The following is a 24,330-nucleotide window of genomic DNA, read 5'->3' on the forward strand; positions in this document are numbered from 1 at the left end:
TATATTGAAATTCACTTTGGGCACCATTAATGTAATACTGTATCTCCTCTGCTTTGACACTTTAATTACATTGGAAGTGGTTTTGAGGGGGGGGTTTGGGGAGGGCATGTTGGGTTTGTGGTTTTTTTATTTTTTGTTTTGGCAGTAGTCTACATGTGGTCCTTGTGTTTTGTGTAGGTTAAAGCACTCTGTGCAAAATAGCAGGTGATCAAAGGTGTAGGTGTCTATATATCAAATTATAACTTAAAATCTTTATACAGCAAGTTCATGCGTGTTGTTGACTAAGTTCGTCTGTCTCTACTTTTCCTAGTAGACTTAGGAAGCCCCAGAGGTTTAGGTTACTAAATATGCCTGGCATAACTCCTGTCTTTCAATCATTTTGGTAGTTGCTTGTGTCTGAAGCAGTCTGGGATTCACAAATCAGGGCAGCTGGTATAAAAGTATCATTTGGTCCTGCCCAATGGATTCTGATAGCATTGAGTTACAAAGTACTGCTCCCACAGGCACTTCTGTTTACACATATGGCTGAAGGATAGAATCTTTTTGATAGAATAACGTAGTGATCATTTGAAAACTCACTTGGGTACTAAGTGACCTGGCTTCTTAGACTCTGGAAAACATGAAGGATTCAAACTTGTTCTTTCCTCTCCAAGGAAGGGATACCAGCTACTGCTGTAAAGAATCCCTGTCGCTGAATGCAGGCAGAGAAACAAAGATTAGTGGAACTAAATTGAGGGGACAGTGGAGAGACTGATTTTGCATCCTAGGTAAAGGTATCTCCTAGGAGATACCTGGTCTCTGGAACCAGCTTCCAAGAGTATTTATGTGATTTGCATCAGACACGGGATTAAAAACCTGACGTGTACTGACTGTTTCCTGCTTGCTGGATCGTGGTGTTCTCAGCATTCTGAGTTTTGAGTTCTTAATTCGCCCTCGTTACTGCATTAAGGAACTTGGGTTACTAACTTGGTTCAGTAGAATTCTTTCTTGGACCTGGCTGTTTAAGTCGTCTTTCATTTGGCTTATCTTGGTTGTTGAGTTTGAGTTTGATGGCCACTAGAAGTATGTTTGTATAGCCATTCTGCCTTTTGGATGCATATGTGGTATGGGGAGGACACAAAACTAGTCTAATGTTTTAACAAGGACACATTAACGCTTGTTGACTTCATTCTGAAATGTGCCTGACAAAGTGCCTTCACCAACATCTCTTTTCATCACTTGGTGGTGCCAAAATATGTTTTGGTAAAAATAAAAAAAATCACTCCAAACTTCTGCATTCAAGAAGAATAGCTTTAAAATGTTAAACTTTAAAACATATCTTTATTGTATCATACACAGGTCTTAACTTTTTTTTTTGGTAACCCTCTAACGTATAGAGGAAACTGTATAGAGAATTGTTTACTCAAGTCTCGATTAAATTAAATGGACGAATACCACTACAGTCAGCTTCTTTTCACATTAAATTCAAATATCTCCATTCTAGAAGAAGGAAGAGGCTTTGGTACTAGGATCACTAGATAAGGTGTGCTTACATTCACACAAACATCACTGTAATGAGTAATTTCCCTATATTTCATGCTTTAAAGTTAAAGCATATTAAAGAGATCATGCTTTTGTATTCCCTGCTCCCTGTAAATGAACTGAAAACATTGGTGAGCCAAATCTAAAACTGGGCACATACTTACTTAGTTAGTAGGTACATTTATTTTCTCTAGTGGCAGTGATGCATTTACCTGAGACAGGAGCTTAAGGGTTGGGATAATGATGTAAACTCAAGAGTGAGATTCCACTGCTAAAATTTGGCAGGAAAAAGTAGATTTTACAAATGCTACCCTGACAAATCTTTTGCTGCCTCCATTGGCAGGAAGGTGAGCAATGGCATGTTAGACCAATGGAAGAGCAAATAGAGAGAACTGTCACTGTTCTGTTTACCATGTGTGTTCTAGCCTCTCAGACGTTTATAAATGTTTCTCTTCTAGGATGAAGATTTCCTTAATTTAATTTTCAAGGCTATGATGAAGGATTCCTTGAATTCTTCACATCCAGTCTCTTCTGCTGTTCAGTCTTCAGAGCAAATTGAAGAAATGTTTGATGCACTTTCTTACATCAAGGTAACTTTAAAAATATTTGGAAACATATTTGGAAACAGACGTGTGATTTTCAGCTTCCCTTAGTTGTGAAATGGATTTGGTTTCTCTCCCTAAGCTGCATATCAAAAAGCATAGCTGTTGTTTCATGCTTCAGAGTTGCTGTGTCAAGTAATTCTCTTTTGGTGAGTTTCTGGAAGCTATGCATCATACACAATCATGTCTGTAGTGGACTAACTTCAGAGATAACAATTAGGTCACTCTTTGCCTGGTTAAAACTACATTAATGGGTATTTCTGCAGTTTTATGAATAATTAGATTAACCAGGCAGCCTTCAGCTTCAGGCAAGGTGTTACTTAACTTCCAAAACTTGAATATGGAATGTGCAAGAACTGTACATGTTCTCATTAAAATCTTCCTTTTAATTTCTTCTTGTTCCTTTCTCTGAAATACTACCAAAAAATATAAAGTGCACCTTTAAACTTCTCATGATTTATGGCCGCTCATCTGCATTCAGTTGTACAGTATGCAAGTCCTCAGGTAATTTGTTTATTAGTGGCTGTGATATAGAAGCATTTATATGGAAAAAAATGGCTTCAGCTATGTTTAAAAAAAGCAAAACCCAACACCTTTCTGCCTACATATTCGTGTCCACTGTCATACTAGAACTACTCAGTTACTGTTTCCTTTTTTTACAAAACATGGCTGTATTTAAACACTGTCAAAATGCACTTGTCCTTCTACAGCCAATTCCAGCCTATTAAGTGTGTCTCATCTTTTTCCTGTAATTTTAGCATTTTGATAGAACTGAAAATCATATGACTATTAAACAGTGTCTCACAAGTGCAGTTCTTTACCATATGGAGGAGTATTGCTTATGAAATATGGCAGCCAGCAGAGAATTATCAGTAAGAAGGCAATATTTTTGAGATTATGTTAATTGGAAAAATCGTCAAGCTCTATTAACCTACTTTGTAACTGTGTTTTGAGCCTTCAAAATATTAAAAAATAGTTTTCCAAAGCAACTGGGAAGAAATATCAAGCTGTATTAGCCTTTGTTGTAACTGTTTGGAGTTTATGAAATACTGAAAAAATATTTTTCCACGGCAACTGAGGGTTAGGGTGGTTATTCAAATGATACCATTTGGGAAAAAATCTGCCAGCTTCTGAGTTATTCTTGTACTGTGAAAGAGTTATAATATGCATATGCTTCAACAAGTTCTACAACTTTAATTTACCAAGTCTTTTTTTTTTTTTTTTTCTCCCTAAAGGGGGCTTCACTTCTTTTGATGCTGAAGCACTATCTCACTAAGGATGTTTTCCAGGCTGGCATTGAGGTATACTTGCATAATCACAAATATGGATCTGCCCAGAGTGATGACTTATGGGACAGCATGAATGAGGTAACTGTCTTTGATACACTGTTCTTGTTTTTTCATTTTCTAAATATGTGGTAATTTTAATTTATTTTCTTGTTTATGTAGGAAATAAGATAATACACTGCTGGTAAGATAAAATAATACACTGCTAAAATTCTTGCTCATCTTAGTCCAAACTTCTGTCATACAGATATGGAGATTCCAGTAGCTTCTAGGACTCCAGGGAGTGCCATCCCCAAAAAGCACTGGAAGTGGGTATGCACTACTATGCAGAGTCATATGTAGACATGTGCTCTCTAGAGTTGCACTGTTAGTGAATTAAGACCAGAATAAACATAGTAATCTTAAATGCAGGGCAAAACTACTTTCAAGGAATGGCTGAATCCAACTGCTGTAGAGGTCTTGGGATGCTTTCTACTAGCGTAACTTTGTTTCAGAGATATCTTCTGTTTCAATAAGCAGTGCTGGAATTGTAGGAAAAGAGATTGTAGGGGATGGTTTAGTTCAGCAGCTCTCAAATGGTAAGGCAGGCATAAAGCTTTGTCTGATTCAAGTTGGTGTGGTGGGAGAGAGTGAGGGTGCAAGAAAGCAAGGGCACAGGCAGGAGAGACCAAGGGAGAGAGACAGCAAGCCTGTGGGAGCTGGGGAGGGCAGGGGCAAGAGAGTGTGATGGGAAGGAGGGGGGCGAGACAGCAGGAGGGAGGTGGTGAAGGAGGGAGAGAGAGCAGGAAAGGGGCAGGGGTGTGAGAGTGCAAGGGAGAGAGAGCACGTAGGAGGGAGAGTGCAAGGGGGAAAGCTTGTGCCGGACAGAGTGAGAGTGGTCCCAACAAAAAAGAGCTGCTGAGTATACCCAGGGTGTGTCAAGGTAGTTGTATAAGGGAAGGGAACAGATTTCCCAGTGGATGTGTGTACTGTATAGTATGTATTAAAGTCTCTGAAATAAGTGTGAGGTTCTCTCAAAGAAGCTGAGTGCTAGGCAGGATACTAACAATGTTTAATTTTGGTTCTTGGCATCTACCTTATAATATTTGAATTTCTGCAGAACTGGCGCCACTGTTAGTCATTGTCAGATGTCACAGGTGGCTGTGAATTTGTGTGTTTAGTCATACACAGTCACTAGTTTGCTAGCTAGTGGTGGATTATTACTGATATCAGACTGTGACTCTCTGTCATAAGAGAACTCTTCTGGTTTGTGTAGTGATTTTTATAGTGCAAAATAGACTTTCCTCTCCTCAGCCCCTGCAAAATGGAGCCTCCTGACCAACCATCTTCAGTCATGCACATGTAGAGAATGTACCACAGGGACATGGTAGTATCCACATAGAGTGGCTAGGGAGACCACACAGATGCCTCACATTTAATTATGTGGGGGCTTAACTGTTACTAGAGCATGGGGAAAGGGCCGTTCTCAAAACTTTAGATTACTTGCTTAGTCTGTCTCCTTGGATCAGAAAAGAACTTTTTAACTGTAACCCTACTGTTTGTCCATGGGGCAAGTTCAGCTTTTCTGCAAACTCAGCAGGCCTCTTTCTCCAGTCTTTTGGAACCTCAGTCGTCGTCCTTTCAGAGTCAAACATAATTGTTAGCAACTCTGGGATTGCTTCGCCCACCTGTATTGGTATTGTTAAGTGAATCGCATCCAACCAACTTATTAACTAACAGTCAGTAACATCAGAACTCGGTGTGTATTTCCTATTTTAATGATAAACATCCTTTGTAGTTGGTATTAATTTAATAGTTACCAAATTCCTGCTGACACCATGTATTTAACAACATTATCTGCCAGAAGCTGCCTTTCTGTGTGGAGGAACCCACCAACTGGTTCTTTAGGTGTTTTCTGATGCTGCTTACAATGTTTGCCTTTTCCTCTGTGTCCATTCCTGGCAGCACCTCATTTTGTGCCTGAATGTTTGATTTGTTTTATGGGTTTTTAGCATGTAAGTGTTAATGCTGTTAATTTTGTTCTTTTTACATAGCTGCACTTTTATATACTTTCATATTCCCTTTTTCAAAAGACTCATGGTTTAGCTGGACTGCTCTGTTATTGCAATGAGTTAGTTTACATTTTGGCTTTTATTATTTTTCTTCCCTGAGAAGACACCAAATCTTCTGCACTACTTTCTTTCCCCTGATTTTCACCTATTGCCTCTCTGAATTTAATGAAATATACTGTCCCTATGTCCATTTTCCTTTGTTTAGGTATTCTTTCTGTCTTTTTCTTTTTGTATCTTGAATTCTTACTTCCTCTTGGTTTCTGATCGTTTTTCACCTTCAGGTTCTCAGCCAGACTCTGTTGGTTAACAGTCAAATCTAGACAGGCTGCATCTCTGATTACTTTCTCTGCCTTTGGTATCAAAAGTTCATCCTTTCTGTGAACCTGATAGAAAGTCTTTGCTCAATAGAATTTCCCCCAGTAGGTGTCTGAATAATTAAAACTATGTGAACTAGATGAATGTAAGTAGCTCTCGCAAAATATTGTGTACCTATCTGATCTTTGATACCGTAGTTAGTGCCCTTGGACTCTAACCAGTGCTCAGATCTGCTAAAACTTTCTTTCAAAGTTTTCTCTTCATAATACAAAAGGCCATATCTCCAAGTCTCCCTTATGACAATTAAATCATTAGTATTGTCATATATTATCATATATTGACATCTTTGCTATGCCTTTTAGTTGTTTCCTGTATTTATGGTAATAGTGAAAAAAATATATGATATTCAGCTAACTGACTGGCTCTTTTTTCTTTTGCTCCCATTAATTATGCCTAGGCTGAATGTGTTCGAATATTGGAGTCCTAAAAGTGGCCTTTTCTTTGATCATATATTTTTGCTGTCTACTCAGCAAAATGCACAATCATTTCTTAAGTCTTAGCCTTCTCTTTGAAAATCAACAGTCATAGCTGGAGTGAAGATGAGAAAATGGCATGTGAATTAAATGAAAAATCTGTAACACAGGAAGCAAACTTTTTGTATACCTTGCCTAGAGAGAAGAAGGATGAAGCAATTTTCATGTGCTGCTTTCATTGGAGTTAGGAGCTGTTGTTCAAAGAAGATATATCAATAAAATCAACTAGTGTCAATAAAATTTTTGATATGGTGAAACTATGAACCTATAATTTCTTATAAATGGGTTTAATTTTAAGTGATTGGCACAGTTCTGTTTTGGAATAGAATTATTTCAGTGGAGCAAATTTACTCATGTCTCTGTAGAGATTAGACACAAATCTTTCTGGCAGTGTGTAGGTGGCTCACAGTGTTAGCACAGAAGACTGAGTTGCAAAACAGGCACATTGGCAAGGTGCAAGGATTAGATTTAATTAGTTTCCTGATCTCTCAAAATTCCTCTTATCTTGGGTTTGGGGTTTTTTGGTGAGTTTGTTTCTGTCTGGCTGGCATTGATCTTACAGATTTCTTGGTGGTTTCAAAGTCTAACAGGAAGGAAAGGAAAAAGATAGGAGAGTGCAAGGGGGAGCTTACCATGTCTTTCTTTTCTGCAACATTCTCTTCTCCATTTTCATGCCATATCAGTTCAACCTATGCGATGCTTCCAATTTGTCTTTCCACTGCTTTACTAGGATTCCCTCAACTTAAGAAAATAAAAACCACTTGCTCCTCTAAATTGTTGCTTATGGAACTTAAAAGCTTGGTGTTTGTTTACAGATGCAGAATCATGCTACTACTTATTTTGAAAGTTAGAAAGAAAGGTTTAAAAATGTTGACCATTTGTCATTTTCTTATTATGCTATGATTGTTTTTTTACAGATTACCAATGGAACACTAGATGTAAAAAAGCTGATGAAAACTTGGATTCTGCATAAAGGATTTCCTTTAGTCACTGTTGTCCGAAAGGGAAAGATTATTTCTGTACAGCAAGAGAAATTTTTGAATCACGTGGAACCAGAAAATTGGACATCAGATGAAAGGTTACTACCTTGTTAATATTTTTTACCCATTAATTAAGATCTGCCCGCAGGTACCTTTCTTGATTTTGTACATCTTTCTCACTTCTATTCAGGGGTTATAGTATTTTCTTTGAAGGCAGGTGTAGTAATAGAGAATTTGGCACAGAAATTCACATGTCTAATATCTGACTGAAGATTCATGTCTATTTCCACCTAAGCAACTGGTAAAAATCTGTGGTGTCTTTTGTAAGCTGAGTTTCCTGTTTGCATCCTTTCCTGAAGCTTTTAAGCTTGAAGTGATGAGTTGTGGTAAATGGTAGAATGAGTTCTTCAGGTTTTTTTAATACCAAAAGGTAGATCTCACAGGTAAAGTTTTTGTGTAATTTCAGAAAGTTTTGTGTGGTTAATGAGAAGCTGTAGAAAGGCAGGTTGCAGAAGTTTGCAGAAGTTACAGATGCGTATATCTTACTTTAGAGCCTCTGCTCCTTCATGCCAAAATTCAATGTACATCTTGGGCTTTCTTAGAGGAAAGAAGAGAAGCTAGAATCAAAGCTTTCTTGGCTTAAAACTTTTAAGATGGCACTAATGCATAATAGCAAATGGCTGAATGTATGAGAGACGATATCCATGTACCAAAAACTAGAAGGAAAGACATATGCAAATGCTGAAGAAGTGAAGATGTGGCAGTTGCTAATTGTAAAAATTAATTTAATGCAAATATGTCTTATATTATGAACCATACTGTATTTTGGAACAAACCAAAATTTGTAGCTTTGAATCCTTTTGAGATTTTGGTGGTTTTATTCAGTTATCTGAAATTTTAACAGGAACTGAGTCCTTTGCATCATCTTGCAGAATCAGGGCTGTGAAAGGAATTTGTCTCTTGAAGTATTGGAAGTTACAGGGCTTTGTTTTATTCATGTTATGTGGAGGAAGGAAAGTGATATGTGGTTGAAAAGTAGGGGAAGAAGGGAAGGTTTCAGTGCAGTCCCCCACAGCTTCCTTCTGTCTATATTGGGGAGATACAGATTTGGTGGGTGGACTGTTCGGTGGATGAGGAATTGGTTGGGTGGTCACATCCAGACGGTAGTGGTGAATGGTTTGATGTCCAGTGACAAGTGATGCCCCTCAGGGATCCAGTACTGGATTTAACATTTTCATCAGTGATATAGGCAGTGGGATCATGTGCACCCTCAGCAAGTTTGCATATGACACCAAGCTGAGCGGTGCAGTTGACACACCAGAAGGATGGGATGTCATCCAGAGTGACATGGACAAGGTGGAGAGGTGGGCCTGTGACAACAACCTCATGACATTCAACTAGGCCAAGTGCAAAGTCCTGCACCTGGGTCAGGGCAACCCCCATTATCAGTACAGGCTGGGGAATGAAGGGATTGAGAGTGTCCCTACGGAGAAGGGCTTGGGGGTACTGGTGGACAAAAAGCTGGACATGAGCCAACAATGTGCACTCACAGCCCAGAAGGCCAGCTGTGTCCTGGGCTGCCTGAAAAGAAGTGTGGCCAGCAGGTTGGGGGAGATGATTCTATCCCTCTGCTCTGGTGAGACCCCACCTGGAGTACTGAGTCCATCTCTGGAGTCCCCACCAGAAGAAGGACATGGAGCTGTTGGAGCGGGTCCAGAGAAGGGCCACAAAAATGATCTGAGGGCTGGAGCACCTCTCCTGTGAGGACAGGCTGAGAGAGTTGGGGTTGTTCGTCCTGGAGAAGAGAAGGCTTTGGGGAGACCTTATAGCAGCCTTTCAGTACTTAAAGGGAGCCTATAGAAAAGATGGCGGCTATCTTTTTATCAAGGCCTGTTGTGACAGGACAAGGGGTAATGGTTTTAAACTAAAGGAGGGTAGATTTATACTGGATATAAGGAAAAAATTTTTACAGTGAGAGTGGTGAAGCACTGGCATAGGTTGCCCAGAGAAGAGTGCAGATGACACCAAGCTGCGTGGTGTGGTTGACATATCAGATGGATGGGATGTCATTCAGAGGGACCTGGACAGGTGGGTCCATGTGAACCTCATGAGGCTGGGGGCAACCCCCACTATTAATATAGTACAGCCTGGGGATGAAGGTATTGACAGCAGCCCTGCAGAGAAGCACTTGGGGATATTGGCAGATGAAAAGTTGGGCATGAGCCAACAGTGTGAGCTTGTAGCCCAGAAAGCCAATTGTATCCTGGGCTGCGTAAAAAGAAGCATGGCCAGCAGGTCAAGGGAGGTGATTCTGATCCTTTAGTCTCTCTAGTGAGACCCCCACCTGGACTACTGTGTCCAGCTCTGAAGTCCTCAGCACAGGAAAGACATGGACCTGGTGAAGTGGATCCAGAGGAGGGACACAAAAATGATTAGAGGGATGGAACATCTCTCCTGTGTGTACAGACTGAGAGAATTGGGATTGTTTAGCCTAGAGAATAGAAGGCTCCAGGGAGACGTTATTCTGGCCATTCAATATTTCAGTGTGAGATGGGGACAGACTTTTTTGTAGGGCCTGTTGTGACAGGACACGGGGTAGTGGTTTTAAACTAAAGGAGGGTAGGTTCAGACTAGATGTAAGGAAGAAATTTTTTACAATGAGGGTGGTGAAACACTGGCACAGGTTGCCCAGAGAGGTAGTGGAGGCCCCATTCCTAGAAACATTCAAGGTCAGCTTAGATGGGCTTTGAGCAACCTGATCTAGTTGAAGATGTCCCTGCCCATGGCAGGGGGGGTTGCTTAGATGACGTTTAAAGGTCGATTCCAACCCAAACTATTCTGTGATTGTACGAAATTTTCCCACTTCTTGACAGGGTGGAAATAAAAAATAATTGCTGTACATGCTGTATGTGTACTCTTTTATCATATCCTGATTATACGAGTGAAATTTATAGTTTATTATTTCACACAGCATGCAGTGGTTCTAATACTACTAATATATTAAAATGCTTAAATTAAAAAAACCAAAACAAACCCCTCGAAGACAAATAGTATGTGTATAATATGTCAGTAAACATTTGCTTTCCTTTGCAGTTATCTGTGGCATATTCCTCTCACCTACATAACTAGTAGCTGCAACTTTACCCATTGTACTAATGCATATTTACTGGACCAAAAGTCAGGTATGTGACTTAAAAATTTGGTGGCAAGTTACTGAAGTGTTGTAGATCTTTCTGAGCACACACTTGCATACGATGTGAGGATGAAGGCATACATAGTACAAGATAATTACAGATAGCTGGAGCCAAGCACTATTGGTGGTGTCTTTGTTAGAGAGTTGATCCCTATAGCATCATATGTACAAGTAAATGGCAGGAACTAGGGGCAGAAGCACAGGTTTGGAATTACTAAAAGCCTGTACTCTTCGTCCCAGGGCATGCACAAAATCTATCAAACTGTGCTCCCCTTTACAGAATGGGTAAGGAGAGAGTTGCCCTGCCAGTGTACTGAAACGTGAGGAAGTGACTTTCCACTGAAATCGTATTTATTTTCTTTAACGGTATAAGAAAATATTGCATCTGGAACAGATTAAGTTTTTAAGAATGCTGTTGTAGAACTTGAAACCCTTACATCTTTTCATATAAACGCTCTGCTTTTGCTGCAGTGGCTAGTTGGAATCCTAAATTGTTAGTCATAGGGAGTTTTTTTATGCAGCCCTGTTTTTTTCCTTACTGAGTAGTTACCATACCCTTTTATGTAGCATTGTGCTAAAATCACTTTGGCTCTCCACTGACATTAGTATGTTTTTGCATTTTATTGAAGTTGGTCTGACTCATCGTCTTATGACTGCTGATGTATTTTCTTCTCCCCATATTGAAGTTACTATTCAGTACATGTAACTGGCAATTATTTTTAATTTATAAACCTGTTGTTCACCACTACTTTTTGAAATAAAACTATACTAATTTAAAATCAAATTCTTAGACCTGATCTTGACAATTTTACTGTTTATGGATTTTTACAAACTGCCAGCCCTCTAAAATTACTTTAGAAGTACTATAATTAAAATAAATAATTTAGGTTTGTGTTGTTCTGACATTGGTTTTACAAAGCCTTCAAGTTATTCCTGGCCTTTTTCATTTGAGATGAAGTTTTAGAAAAAATTATTATGAATTATCAGAATGGAAAAACAAAGCTGTTTAATTGAATGTGTTCTTGATCTTACTTAGAACTAATAATAGGTAAGTAGCTTGATTTAATAATTTTTGTTTCACCTTAAATGGCCCTGTTGGTGGTCTGATGTTCATAGTACTAATTCTTGACTCACTATAGAAACTTAGATGTGAAGGATATGAGAGTGTATGATGTGTTATGAGGTGTACTGAAGAGTTTGGGGTACAATATTTACTAAATTTCGAAGGCATAGTAGGTGCTATGCAAACTGATGTTTTTGGCAGTAATTATAGAATCAACTGAAATTAAAAGTTTTCCCCAAAGCTTCTCTTCTTGTATCTAGTTGACTTTGGAACTGGAGTATGGCCTTTCATCTACCTAATTCAGTCTCCATTTCTCTAATTCTTTATATGATATGTCTAACTGCTTCTTATATATGTGAAAATGGCCAGAGGAGACAAGTTTGAAAGGAGGACTGGACAGAAGGAGAAAAATTATTGGACTAAGTAACTAACTGCATAAATACAACTTGGGGCAGACTGTGATACTGTTCATTCAGTCAGATGTAAGAAGGAGGAGGAAGAAGTACAACCTGGAATTCTGGAGCCTTGTTGTGCAACATTTGTACTGACTATTCCTCCTTCATAGTAGGGGGAACTAGTGGGTGGAAAAGGATTTATTAACTCTCTGGAACCACTCTCCTTTATAGATTTGGATTCAAACAAACTCTGCTAAATGCTTGTTTCTGCCGCTAATTGGTTTTCTGTCCATTAGCTGTCATTGAACTTCCAGAAGAGGTGGAATGGGTAAAATTCAATGTGGATATGAATGGCTACTACATAGTGCACTATGCTGAAGACTGGAAAACGTTGATTGATCTGTTGAAAAAAAACCACACTGCTTTGAGTCCTAAGGACAGAGCCAATTTGATCAACAATATCTTCAACCTTGCAGGGTAAGACTTTTATATTGGAAAACATAGTTAATGTGTTCATAAAGCTTTTTCCAAGTCAGAAAGATCAGACTTAAATTCTAGAGAAGACTCCTTCAGAGAAGTTTGAATTCAGTCTTCAATAGGCTAGTGCCTATTGAAACTGTTCACCACACACTAATATTTTAAGTTATTTCACTGATGCTTCAATATTGGTGTTCTTTATAGCAGCATTCAATTATTTGCGTCACAAATTGCTACATGATAACTTCCATTTCTGGAAGACAATGTGTTCTTTAGTGTCTGATAATCTGCCTAGCAGGCTGTTTTCCTGTACTCTGTCAATGCGTGCTCCACTTTAGAGAAGTTAGTTATTTGCCTCTGAAGTTTTTACTGACTCCCTCTCTTGTCTTTCACCACTGCCATCAGGTGAGGTGAGGCTGACCATTCTGGATGGCCTCTTTGACAGCTGCTTCCGGTGTCTGAATACCCTCATTTATGATAAATATTTTCAGATATCATTGTCACCCTTCCTTACCTATTTTAATTTTTGTTAATTGAAGGCATGTTAGTGGCCATTGTTGCTTTGTTGCTATCTTACTAATGTTATAAAAATCTCTACATCTAAATTGTTTCTTAGCTTCTCCCTCTGTTCACCTACCCTTCTGTTAATGTAATGGAAAGCATCACTGCTGATCTTGTTTCAGGGAGTGCTTTTGTTCTGGAAGCCATTTTAATGTTTGTGTTCATTGACCTGTAGTCTAGGAAAAGAGTCTCTGGGAAAGGCCTTTGAGCTGATTGACTACCTGAACAGAGAGAGCAGCACTGCACCACTCACTCAAGCTTTATTTCAGCTGAGCCTTATATACAGTCTTTTAGAGAAAAAGGGTGAACAACAACTGGCAGCGCGAGTCATGGTATGTCTTAGTTTTCTGTAAATTCTAATTTGAAATAACTGGCTGTAATGTTCTATATAGTTACATTATCTTTTTAATTGTTGTCTGTTGAACATATTCAGTAATCTCACTAAGTTGGATGGGGATTCAAGACAGTTGCCAGTCTTGCCTGCTTTGTAGCATAATAATGACCTCTTACCAAAATGCTAATTTTTTTGGATCGACTTCCACTCCTCCACAATATTTTGTATGGAGTGTAATGCAGTGGGAACACAGTGGTGTCTGGGGATTTGCTGTAAAGGTCAACGCGGTATAGAGATGTAATTAAACAGAGTCCATGACATTTTTCAGGTGCAGAAAAGTAAATTAGAGTGACTGGAGATCATACATCTAATTGCTTTGTAGAGAGGCCATGGAAGGAAACAAAACTGTTTTCTGTAAAAATAGGAAAATGTGAATGGTTGACATTGTCCCATTCCAGCTGTGCAGTAGATTAACACAATACAGTGCTACAGACTTAGCAATGAACTCAACATTGTAGCCTTAGTTACGCTGAGGAAATGTCTTTCATTTCTTGGTTTACCTTCTTATTATGCAACCTCCTCTCTATATTCGTATACAGGTTTAAAATGATCCTTGCTGCTTTACATTGTAGAACATCAGCAAAGGCATTTAGTCTAGAAGGAAAATTATGAAATTATTAGGTAAAATAGGCAGATGTTTTCCTTTATACTAGGTCAGGGTAATTAGTGAGTGCTTAAGGAAACTTATAAGAAGCAAAACCCACTACTATAATAATATTCCTTATTTAGTATTTATTCGAAGGTTTTACACACGCATAGGTTTGTGATAAGCAGCCTGAGCTATGGTTTGCAATGCAGCATCCATAAGGTTATATTTAAGGTCAGGTGTTTCAGCTGAGATGTGGTAGCTGGTCAGGCACCTAGCTGTGGTTTTGGCAAGCTACAGAACTACAAACATGAAGGGTATTTAGCCTATAGATAAAGGTTGGTTTGCTTGCTTATGCTAAACTGATGTGTATTAACTGTCACTTGATGAAGTTAAAAGCAGGTAAACCTGTAGGAGTTTTTGTTAGTTGATATAGTAAGCTGACTAGATACTAGTCTCAGCTGTAGCTCAAAGCGTAGTGTTCAGTTTCTATATGCAATTTAAGATATAAACCTGGCCCATCTTTCAGGTGTATGTTGTATCTGATATTTAATCATACAGATAAGATATGGTATATGTAAATTAGAGTACGTAGATTAAAAACTACTATTTTTAACTTCCACACTTCTAAAACTTAAGGTTTTTTTTTTCTTTTTTTAAAACTAATTTTGTATATAGAAAATCTTCTTGGGAAGAATTAGCTGTTGCTAATATTTTTTGCTTCTTTAGCATAGAGTAGAGCACCTGCTTGGAGATAAAATTGATCAACAGCGTTGGACAGATGATGGAACCTTGTCTGAACGAGAGCTTCGGTCAACACTGCTGACTTTTGCCTGCACCCATGATATCAGAAACTGTAGAACAACTGCCACTGAGATGTTTGAGAAGTGGATGAAGTCTAATGGAACACTGAGGTACCAGAAAAACTGGGCTTCCACTTCTTTTGTCTACCTGTTTTCCTGTTACCTTGCCACCATTGTTTTAGGGGAAAAAAAAAACCAGACAAAACAACCAACAAAAAAAAAAAAAACCACACCACAAATAGCAACTGAATATTGATAAAGCACTTCAGTCTTTTACGGTTCCTCCCGTAGAAGTAATTGCTTGTTTAAGACGAGAGGGAGAACTGTGCTAGAATTTGAGACTTAATCTGCAGTCTCATTAAGTGTGACTGCAATACCAGCCACAGATTTCTTCCATCTGCATTTCCTAAGCTGCATGCTGAAGGAGGATTACTTAGTAGCAATGTCAAAGCATACCTTTTTATCTTGCAGAATTCATTCTGCTCTAGATTCATGTGCATTTTGAGCACAGAAAATTACTCAGATTTTTATACAATTTACTGAACTTTCATGTGACTGATATTATTTGCTTTTTCCAAGTGACTTAAATGATTAGACTGGCATGAATTTAGTCCAGCAAACTTACAATTGCTACAGAATTAAGTTGCTCAAAAGAGAAGCATCTCTTTCAAGCTATTCTTCTCCTTTTGTGACCTTTCTTCCTTTCTTTCTCAGATAAGCATTTTTAAGTCCCCCTTTTTCTGTTGTTTTGTTTTCCCCTCTAGTCTGCCTAGTGATGTTATGAAAGCGATATTTATAGCTGGAGCCAGATCTAATGAAGGCTGGGAATTCCTCCTAATGATGTACTCCTCTTCAGTTTCTGAAGCAGAGAAAAGCAAAATGATTGAAGGCTTGGCCAGCACAGAAGATGTCAGAAAGTTGATCTGGTATGAAGGAGCCAAAAAGTTGTGTGCTGTGTAAATCTTCTTTGAAATAATGTATTGCTTTTTTGTATTGTTTAAAAAATTTTTGATTGCTAAAGAAAATCTATGCACATTTTGCACAGGATTCCACAAACGTGAAGAACCTGGTAATTTTTTACTTAAAAATAATTTATTTAACAGAGTAGCCAAATTCTGTATATGCATAAAGAGAAAAGAATTGAACTTAGAGCTTTACACTATGGGTAACACAAAATTGCAGATTTATTGAAGAAGTAACAAAATTGCAGATTATTCTATGGAGTCTTAAAAGATTGCTATATCTTTATAACCAAGAAAATAATTAGTTGGGGGGTTTTTTTGGGGGGGGGTGGGGGGTGTGCGTGCGTGCGTGCGTGCGTGCTTGCTTGCTTGCTTGCTTGCTTGCTTGCTTGCTTGCTTGCTTGCTTCCTTCCTTCCTTCCTTCCTTCCTTCCTTCCTTCCTTCCTTCCTTCCTTCCTTCCTTCCTTCCTTCCTTCCTTCCTTCCTTCCTTCCTTCCTTCCTTCCTTCCTTCCTTCCTTCCTTCCTTCCTTCCTTCCTTCCTTCCTTCCTTCCTTCCTTCCTTCCTTCCTTCCTTCCTTCCTTCCTTCCTTCCTTCCTTCCTTCCTTCCTTCCTTCCTTCCTTCCTTCCTTCCTTCCTTCCTTCCTTCCTTCCTTCCTTCCTTCCTTCCTTCCTTCCTTCCTTCCTTCCTTCCTTCCTTCCTTCCTTCCTTCCTTCCTTCCTTCCTTCCTTCCTTCCTTCCTTCCTTCCTTCCTTCCTTCCTTCCTCCCTCCCTCCCTCCCTCCCTCCCTCCCTCCCTCCCTCCCTCCCTCCCTCCCTCCCTCCCTCCCTCCCTCCCTCCCTCCCTCCCTCCCTCCCTCCCTCCCTCCCTCCCTCTCCCCCCATTCCCCCCTCCCTCTCCCCCCATTCCCCCCTCCCTCTCCCTTTCCCTTCCCCTTTTCCCTTCCCCTTTTCCCTTCCCCTTTTCCCTTCCCCTTTTCCCTTCCCCTTTTCCCTTCCCCTTTTCCCTTCCCCTTTTCCCTTCCCCTTTTCCCTTCCCCTTTTCCCTTCCCCTTTTCCCTTCCCCTTTTCCCTTCCCCTTTTCCCTTCCCCTTTTCCCTTCCCCTTTTCCCTTCCCCTTTTCCCTTCCCCTTTTCCCTTCCCCTTTTCCCTTCCCCTTTTCCCTTCCCCTTTTCCCTTCCCCTTTTCCCTTCCCCTTTTCCCTTCCCCTTTTCCCTTCCCCTTTTCCCTTCCCCTTTTCCCTTCCCCTCTCTCCCTTCCCCTCTCTCCCTTCCCCTCTCTCCCTTCCCCTCTCTCCCTTCCCCTCTCCCCCTTCCCCTCTCCCCCTTCCCCTCTCTCCCTTCCCCTCTCTCCCTTCCCCTCTCCCCCTTCCCCTCTCCCCCTTCCCCTCTCTCCCTTCCCCTCTCCCCCTTCCCCTCTCCCCCTTCCCCTCTCCCCCTTCCCCTCTCCCCCTTCCCCTCTCCCCCTTCCCCTCTCCCCCTTCCCCTCTCCCCCTTCCCCTCTCCCCCTTCCCCTCTCCCCCTTCCCCTCTCCCCCTTCCCCTCTCCCCCTTCCCCTCTCCCCCTTCCCCTCTCCCCCTTCCCCTCTCCCCCTTCCCCTCTCCCCCTTCCCCTCTCCCCCCTCCCCTCTCCCCCCTCCCCTCTCCCCCCTCCCCTCTCCCCCCTCCCCTCTCCCCCCTCCCCTCTCCCCCCTCCCCTCTCCCCCCTCCCCTCTCCCCCCTCCCCTCTCCCCCCTCCCCTCTCCCCCCTCCCCTCTCCCCCCTCCCCTCTCTCTAGACCAACTCTCACTACTGCATGGAGTACACCACGGCTGTCCTGCTAGGTGATTCTTGTTACACTTTCCTCTCCTAACTTTTCAATGTATTATGTTTCCTTTCACAAGTTGTTAGAATTTACTGAATCTTTTCCAACAACAATGAAAATTCAGGTACTTGATTTAGAGCTAAGGGCACTCTGATACTTGGAAATTAAAGCTAAATAAGTACAGTGGTTGTAAAATGGAGAATCAGTGTGTTCCAGATGCCAGAAGTTGCTTATTGTTTGGTCTACTACATAATCTTCTCCATCTAATTCAGGAGTATCAGGAGAATTACGTGAAGGTGTGAATAGATGTTTCTTTCTGTCCCTTGTCATATACTTTGTCTTTTAGGTTAATGCAGAACAGCCTTGAAGGAGAAGTCATCAGGACACAGGAGCTTTCACGTGTCATAGCAACTGTTAGCCAGAGTTTGCCTGGATATTTGCTGGCCTGGGACTTTGTCAAAGAGAACTGGGAAAAGCTTACACGAAAGTAAGCTTTTGATGTAGCTGAAACTCCACACTCACAGTGGCAAAAGCATCTGTTTGTTTCTTTCAAACACAAGATAATAAATAGTTGGATTTGTATCAGAAGATTTGTATTAAAATTTTAAAGCCTGTTGTAAAATCTGATTTTACAAAATAACTTGGAACACAAAGTTTGAAGTTTAACTAATAGTTGATGGGACTTTGGAGCCTGCTAGAGCCTCATAGTAATTCTAAAAAATCTTGAATTTCTGTTAAAGGATGCTGTCTCTAAGATGATTGCTGTAGATGCAGGATATTTATGTAGATCAAATGCATTCAAAAGCAGACCCAGGGAATTCATTCAGCGTTCATTTTTTCTGTCTCTTTACAGCAATCCCAAAACCTAATAACCAAAAAATCCCACTTGCTTTAGAAATACATGTTGTCCTTAACGGGCCTTGAAGGGTACCCAGCAGGAGAGCTGGCCTGCAAGTCTTCAAAAAGCTAATAGTACATGGAAAACTGTATTTCTAAATCCTGGTTTTATTTGGAACAGTTTCATGTTGCTAAAAAAGGTTCTCCTGAATGAAAATATCTGCTATAGCAAGCTCTTAATAACCAATATTACGAAATTACTTTGCTTGAAATGAAATCTGGTTGCATATTCAATTACCGTAGAATTTTGCAATACGTACTACAAAAACAGGTCTTGGTATTCAGTATGTGGCGTCCTCAGCTCTTCACTATTTGAGCTCTGACAGAAGTTTGAAATTTTTCCATGTCTTTTGCTTTGAAGTTAAATTTTTAGACGGATTAGGGAACTAGAGGCTTGGACTTCTAAGACCTTGTATCTCTTTAGAAAAATGAGATATGTAAACTTGAATTTAAGTGCTTTTAATAATTTCCAACTTGTAAAACAAAAAAGAAGAAATAAGAATGTGTACGTATACTAAACTTGCATCTTAAAGTTGCTTGTGGTTAAAAAGAACTTCTTTGTTTGTATTCCAGGTTTCACTTAGGCTCGTATACGATCCAGAATATCATTAGTTGGTCAACTTCTCAGTTTGCAACAAAGGCACATCTAATTGAGGTTGGTGTCTTAATCAACCAGAAAGGGATATTTTCTGGTGCCAATGCTCTTTTCATTTGATTGAGGGATGTTATTTCTGTCCCTGAGGCCCTTTTGCAAGGATATACAGCTATTGCTTTCCCTATTTCACACACAGGTAGTATATACATGAACATGTTGAAGATAACTCTGCCACAGACTCAGTATGTAGTATATAGAGTTGAACTCAGTTATCTGTTTATACTATTTTGTTTTCTGGTTCACAGGAACACACTGTCTCCCAAAATAGTGATTTGGTCTAGATAGAATTTTGGTCTAGATTTTGTAAACAAGCTATGCTTTCTTCATCTCTGGAATGTGATGGAGCACCTTAAAAATTACTTTATGTTATTTTTGCTGTCAACAATCCCAAGGAGTTATTGTGGAGGTTGAGTATCAATTAAGATCCAGTTAATGACTTTAGAAAGCTCCGTTGTCTTCCCTAACAAGGCCTTGAAGTTAATGTGTCAAGAATAATTTATGGTTTAGTCTAATGTTTTCATTCAGATAAGTTGGTAGAGATAGTTGTTTGTGGTTTGATCTATAGTATTTTAAGTGTTAGTGTTGACAATTATAATGGTGAGTGGGTGTGAGGGTTACTCCAGAGCACTGAAGAGGGTTACTTGCAACAATCAGTTCTTTGTCACAGGACGAGACTCCTTTTCCAGAACTTTTAGTGCTCTGTGATTGCTCTATGGTGAATACAGTAAGTGAATATCTGTTTGTTGGTGAAATAAATTATTGAACCAAATGAGTTATTGCTGCAGTTCTTGTGAAAAATGCTTTCCTTGCATTTTAGGATCTCCTTTGAGAGGTTTGCTTACTGATACAAATAATTCTCAGGAATCGATTTCCTGCACCATATGCGTAGCCTTTTCCTTCTGAACCTATTTGTGTGGCCAGTGTTGACTTTAACTGAAATTTTATTTTTCTTTCTTTCCTCTTGCTGTGCAGGTGAAGTCATTTTTTGAGTCAAAATCAGAGGAGAGCTCTCAACTGCGTTGTGTAAAAGAGGCGATTGACACAATTCAGCTCAATATCCAGTGGATGGAGAGGAACTTAGCAAAGCTACAAGAACTGCTGTAGTGTGCATAATGCTGTGGTGTGTCAGCCGTTTTGAAGCTCTGTGGGCAGTTGCTGTGTTTCTTTTGCAAAAGCCACTGCAACGTTGTTTGCACTATTAAGGAGTCTAGATAGCTCAGGGCATGTCTCAGATAAATTTTTATTTTCCTTGGAGCATTTATGGGCAAGATATAAGTATTTATTCTGAAACTGTTTTCATCTATAGACCAAACATCTGCACAAAATGATTAAATATAATTTTATATTTTAAACAAATGCCCTTTCATTTGGAGTTGTGTTGAAGTTTCTTACCAGTGGGTTAATATTGACAGTGAGGGTCAGAATGAAAGAAAGAGTCACCATGAATTGTTACTTCTTTGCAGGCTGCTCATTGAGCAGTAGATGTTTTAATTTAAAACTGTAGGTGGTTGCCACATTTGTAGATATAGAAGCTGTTGTGAAACAAAATCATTCTTCAGATAGTGGTTCTGATAAAGTACAACAGTTTGAGGCAAAATAATGAAGGTTTCCAATTTGATTTATGTTTGGATTTTTTATTCTCACAGTATTCCTTAGGAATTACACACACACAAAAAGAATATCTCATGCTAATAGTATACACTTTGATGTATAAAGTGACAGGGTAGTAGTATGGAAAATTAAAACCGGATAGCAAAACCAAGTGTTTTAGAGATGGGATTTCCAGAAACATTGATGTAACCTTGGAACTTTTACTCTGAATTTATTAGACATTTTTGAGAATCTCATCATTAATCATTGGACTTTAACTGATTTTGCTGTATTGACCTCTGAGCAGCTGCGCAAAATTGTGTTTTACAGGTTGGTTATTCTGTTAGACTGACTACTGATTTGTGCTCTTTTGACTACTGATTTTTAATTTCACCACTTGTTGCAGAGGGTCTGCAATTAATAGGTATGTCAGCCACTTCATTTGGGTCAACTTCTGTTTTTCTATTGTATTCCTTCAGTATAATTTGTGAACATTGCTCACTCTCTATAACATTAGCTTTAGGAAAGCTTCTCATTTACATTTTAATGAGTCTTCTACTGTTTTGAGAAACCTTGTGAGAAATCTTCAAAGCCTTTTAAAGAAAAGGATCTAAACCCCTAATGTACTACATTAGAAAGGCAAAATATCTACTGTACAATCTGCATTTTTCAAGAGCAGTGAAAAAGGCCATTTTTGATGTATAGCATATATATACAACACATGCAAGAGTGAACATACCTTTTTATCTGGAGCCGTCTTCTAATAATTTCACTACCGATGCACCTTTTGTGGATTCATGCAGCAGATTCAGACCTGTTGTTGTCTTATCATCATCCATTTATGTGATCGGTTATAAAATATGATGAAAGCACCAGCAATTAAGAGTTGTACTATTTTAAATAAGCTGATTTAATTTCAGCCACAGTAAATTCGGAAGAAGATAATAGTCTGAATTAAGAGATAAAATAATGGGCTTAAAAATTTGCCACAGGGTAATTCAAATTGAATGCTTTAATTTATGAAACTGCAGCATTGGCTGTTTATTTGGTTACCACAAATTGTAAGCTATGATTGCTTAAGCCATACTATGCTTTTCGCATCTTTTCAGAATATCTGTCAAAACTCCTGGAAAAGAAATTCCTCATTTTCCAGCTTACATTAGAATTGCATATGTCATTTTTAACCTTGAAATTATCAGAAAAAATGTTAGACCTTAAGAGTGCACAAACGCTTGCCCAAAAGGCCCAGAAATGAATAATTTTTACATGCACTGACGAAGGAACTGGCAGTATGAGCATTGAAAATAATACTTCCTTATAAGCTATGGAATTAGAGTTGTAATTAAGTACGTTCTTGGAATTTTTGTACTGTCATGTGTTTTAACTTCATTTTCTCCTTTATTTTAAGCCTTTGGAATCTCTACAGAAATATTAGTTCCATCTTTGCATATTTATGTGTGTGTATATATATCTGTGTCATCTCTTTTTCTTTCTAGTCACTTCTTCATATTAAATGAGAAGTCAGTAGTAAACTTTCACTTTTCTATCCTTTCTGTCCCCTCACATGTGTTTTACCTGATCCCTGACTGCAGTATTGAGGAGTATAAAATTTAAAATGGACACTGTGGAAGAAGATCCCATCTTTCTTCTAATTTCTGCTGTGGATTTTAAAACACATACTATTTTATTCCAATGCATTCATGACGATTGTGAGGAAATAGCGTGGAACTAAGCAAACTGTACCAAGAAAATCTGGAAAGTTAGGGAGGTTGTGGAGGGATTATTGAATGATTTATCATTTTACTATTTGTTGCATATGCATACTTTTGGTATGTCAGTTGTAAAGGTTTTAAAATTATTTTTCTGTCATGGAATCTCCGACCCTATTAAAAATTGTACTGGAGTCCTTCTGTGAGAAATGCTTAAATATACTCCTCCCTGTTTGAGTATACTGGGAACTGATTCAGATTGGAATGGCTAAGACCTGGTGCAGGACAGACAGCCATTGCTGACAAGGCTCCATTTTGGACATGGGCATAGGCTAGGGTGAGGGTCAGGAAAAGGGTTAGGGTTTGGTTTTAGGGGAGCTATGAAAAAGCTGCCAAGGGAGGGTGAGGGCTGCCAAAGCTTTCAGTCCCTGGGCACTTTTTCTTGGGAGCCATAGCTGGCCATGTTGCTGTTGGACCTGGGGTCTGGCTAGGGTTAGGGTTAGCGTGAGGTTTAGCCATAGGTGGAGGACAAAGAACAGAGCCCCATTGTTTATGGGACTACAAAAGGGCTGCCAAACTTTCAGTCCCTGCCACTTTTTCCTGGGAGCCATTGCTGGCAAGGACGTGGGCTTAGGGTAAGGTGAGGGTCGGGAAAGGGTTAAGTGCAAGACAAAGAGCAGAGCCCCAATGTTGGGGCCAGGGGGGACATGACTGAAAAAGCCTCCATTGTAAGGTGAGGGCACCAAGAGCTTTCAGTCCTGGCCACTTTTGCCTAAAAACCATAGAGTTTGGGGTATCCCATTATACCTCAGTTCTGTTTAGGGTTAGTGCAAGGGTAAAACTTTGCTATAGGTGCAGGACAAAGAACAGAGCCCCAGTGCTTGTGGGGCTGTGAAGGAACAGCCAATAGAGTGTGAGGGCATTCAAAAGCTTTCAGTCTAGGGCATTCTTTCATGGGAGCCATAACTGGTAGCATCCCTTTGGAGCTGGGATCTGTTATGGGTTAGGGCAAGGGTGAGAATTAGCCATAGGTGCAAGAGAGCGAGAAGAACCCCTGTGTTTGTGGGGCTGTACAGGAGCTGCCAAAGGAGGGTGAGGGCTGCCAAAACATTCAGACCTGGCCACTTTTTCTAGGGAGCCATTATTGGTGGAATTTGTGATGGACCTGCACTCTGCCTAGGGTGTTGTGATCGTGGTGTAGGTGATGGTTAACACATGCAAAAGCAAACACAGAGCCCCACTGTTTGTTTGACTGTGAAGAGGCTGCCAAAAGCTTTCAGTCCTGGCCATTTCTATGTGGGACCCCTAGCCTGGTGGGTGTTCTTTTTGAAGCTGAGGTCTGGCTAGGTTTATGGTCGTGGTGTGGAATAGGATGAAGTGCTAGAGCAAGCACAGAGCCTCAGTGTTGGTGGGGCTGTGAACAGGCTGCCAAGGGAAGCTGAAAGCTGCCAAAAGATTTCATTCTTGGCCACTGCTGTAGCCCTACCTAAATCTACCCTAAGCCCATGTCCCAAACAGAGCCTTGGCAGAAATGACTCCCAAGAAAATGTCCCCAGGAATGAAAGCATTTTGGCAGCCGTCACCATCCATTGGCAGCACCTTCAAATAATTTCAAAACATGGAGCTTTAGTATTTGCCTTCCACCTAACCCTAACATGATATCCTCCTGATCCTCGCCCTTGCCAGAGCACAGGCCACACAGCTATCTTACAGCAATGGCTCCCAGGCAAGACTGAGGATTTTTGAATCCATCACCTTCCCATGGCCTTCCCCTCACAGCTCCAAAACATCAGGGCTCTGCCCTGTCTCAAGCACCAGAACCATCACCTACCCCTCACCCTAGCCGGAGCCCAGGTCCAAAACAGACACCCACCAGCTAGGGTTTCCACAGAGAAGTGGCCAGGACTGAAAACTCTTGGCAGCCCTCACCTTATCTTAACAGCCTTTCTGCACTAA

The 24,330-nt window shown here is 40.1% G+C and overlaps 1 protein-coding gene across 2 annotated transcripts in view; it reads left to right on the top strand.

Annotated features, from left to right (window-relative positions):
- LNPEP (leucyl and cystinyl aminopeptidase) overlaps positions 1-22,568 on the top strand; it is a 61,543-nt gene extending 38,975 nt beyond the window's left edge. For both annotated transcript variants that reach the window (XM_064437910.1, XM_064437912.1), the window contains 11 exons: positions 1,980-2,111; positions 3,359-3,490; positions 7,226-7,386; positions 10,382-10,470; positions 12,236-12,416; positions 13,153-13,309; positions 14,687-14,871; positions 15,525-15,686; positions 17,870-18,010; positions 18,994-19,075; positions 20,048-22,568. In XM_064437910.1, coding sequence (XP_064293980.1) covers positions 1,980-2,111; positions 3,359-3,490; positions 7,226-7,386; positions 10,382-10,470; positions 12,236-12,416; positions 13,153-13,309; positions 14,687-14,871; positions 15,525-15,686; positions 17,870-18,010; positions 18,994-19,075; positions 20,048-20,179 — 1,554 coding nt within the window. In that variant the 3' untranslated portion in view covers positions 20,180-22,568. The remainder of the gene's footprint in view (positions 1-1,979; positions 2,112-3,358; positions 3,491-7,225; positions 7,387-10,381; positions 10,471-12,235; positions 12,417-13,152; positions 13,310-14,686; positions 14,872-15,524; positions 15,687-17,869; positions 18,011-18,993; positions 19,076-20,047) is intronic.
- Positions 22,569-24,330: the final 1,762 nt, after the last annotated feature.

This window comes from Phalacrocorax carbo, chromosome Z (genome assembly GCF_963921805.1).
Source record: "Phalacrocorax carbo chromosome Z, bPhaCar2.1, whole genome shotgun sequence".
Classification (NCBI taxonomy): Eukaryota; Metazoa; Chordata; class Aves; order Suliformes; family Phalacrocoracidae; genus Phalacrocorax; species Phalacrocorax carbo.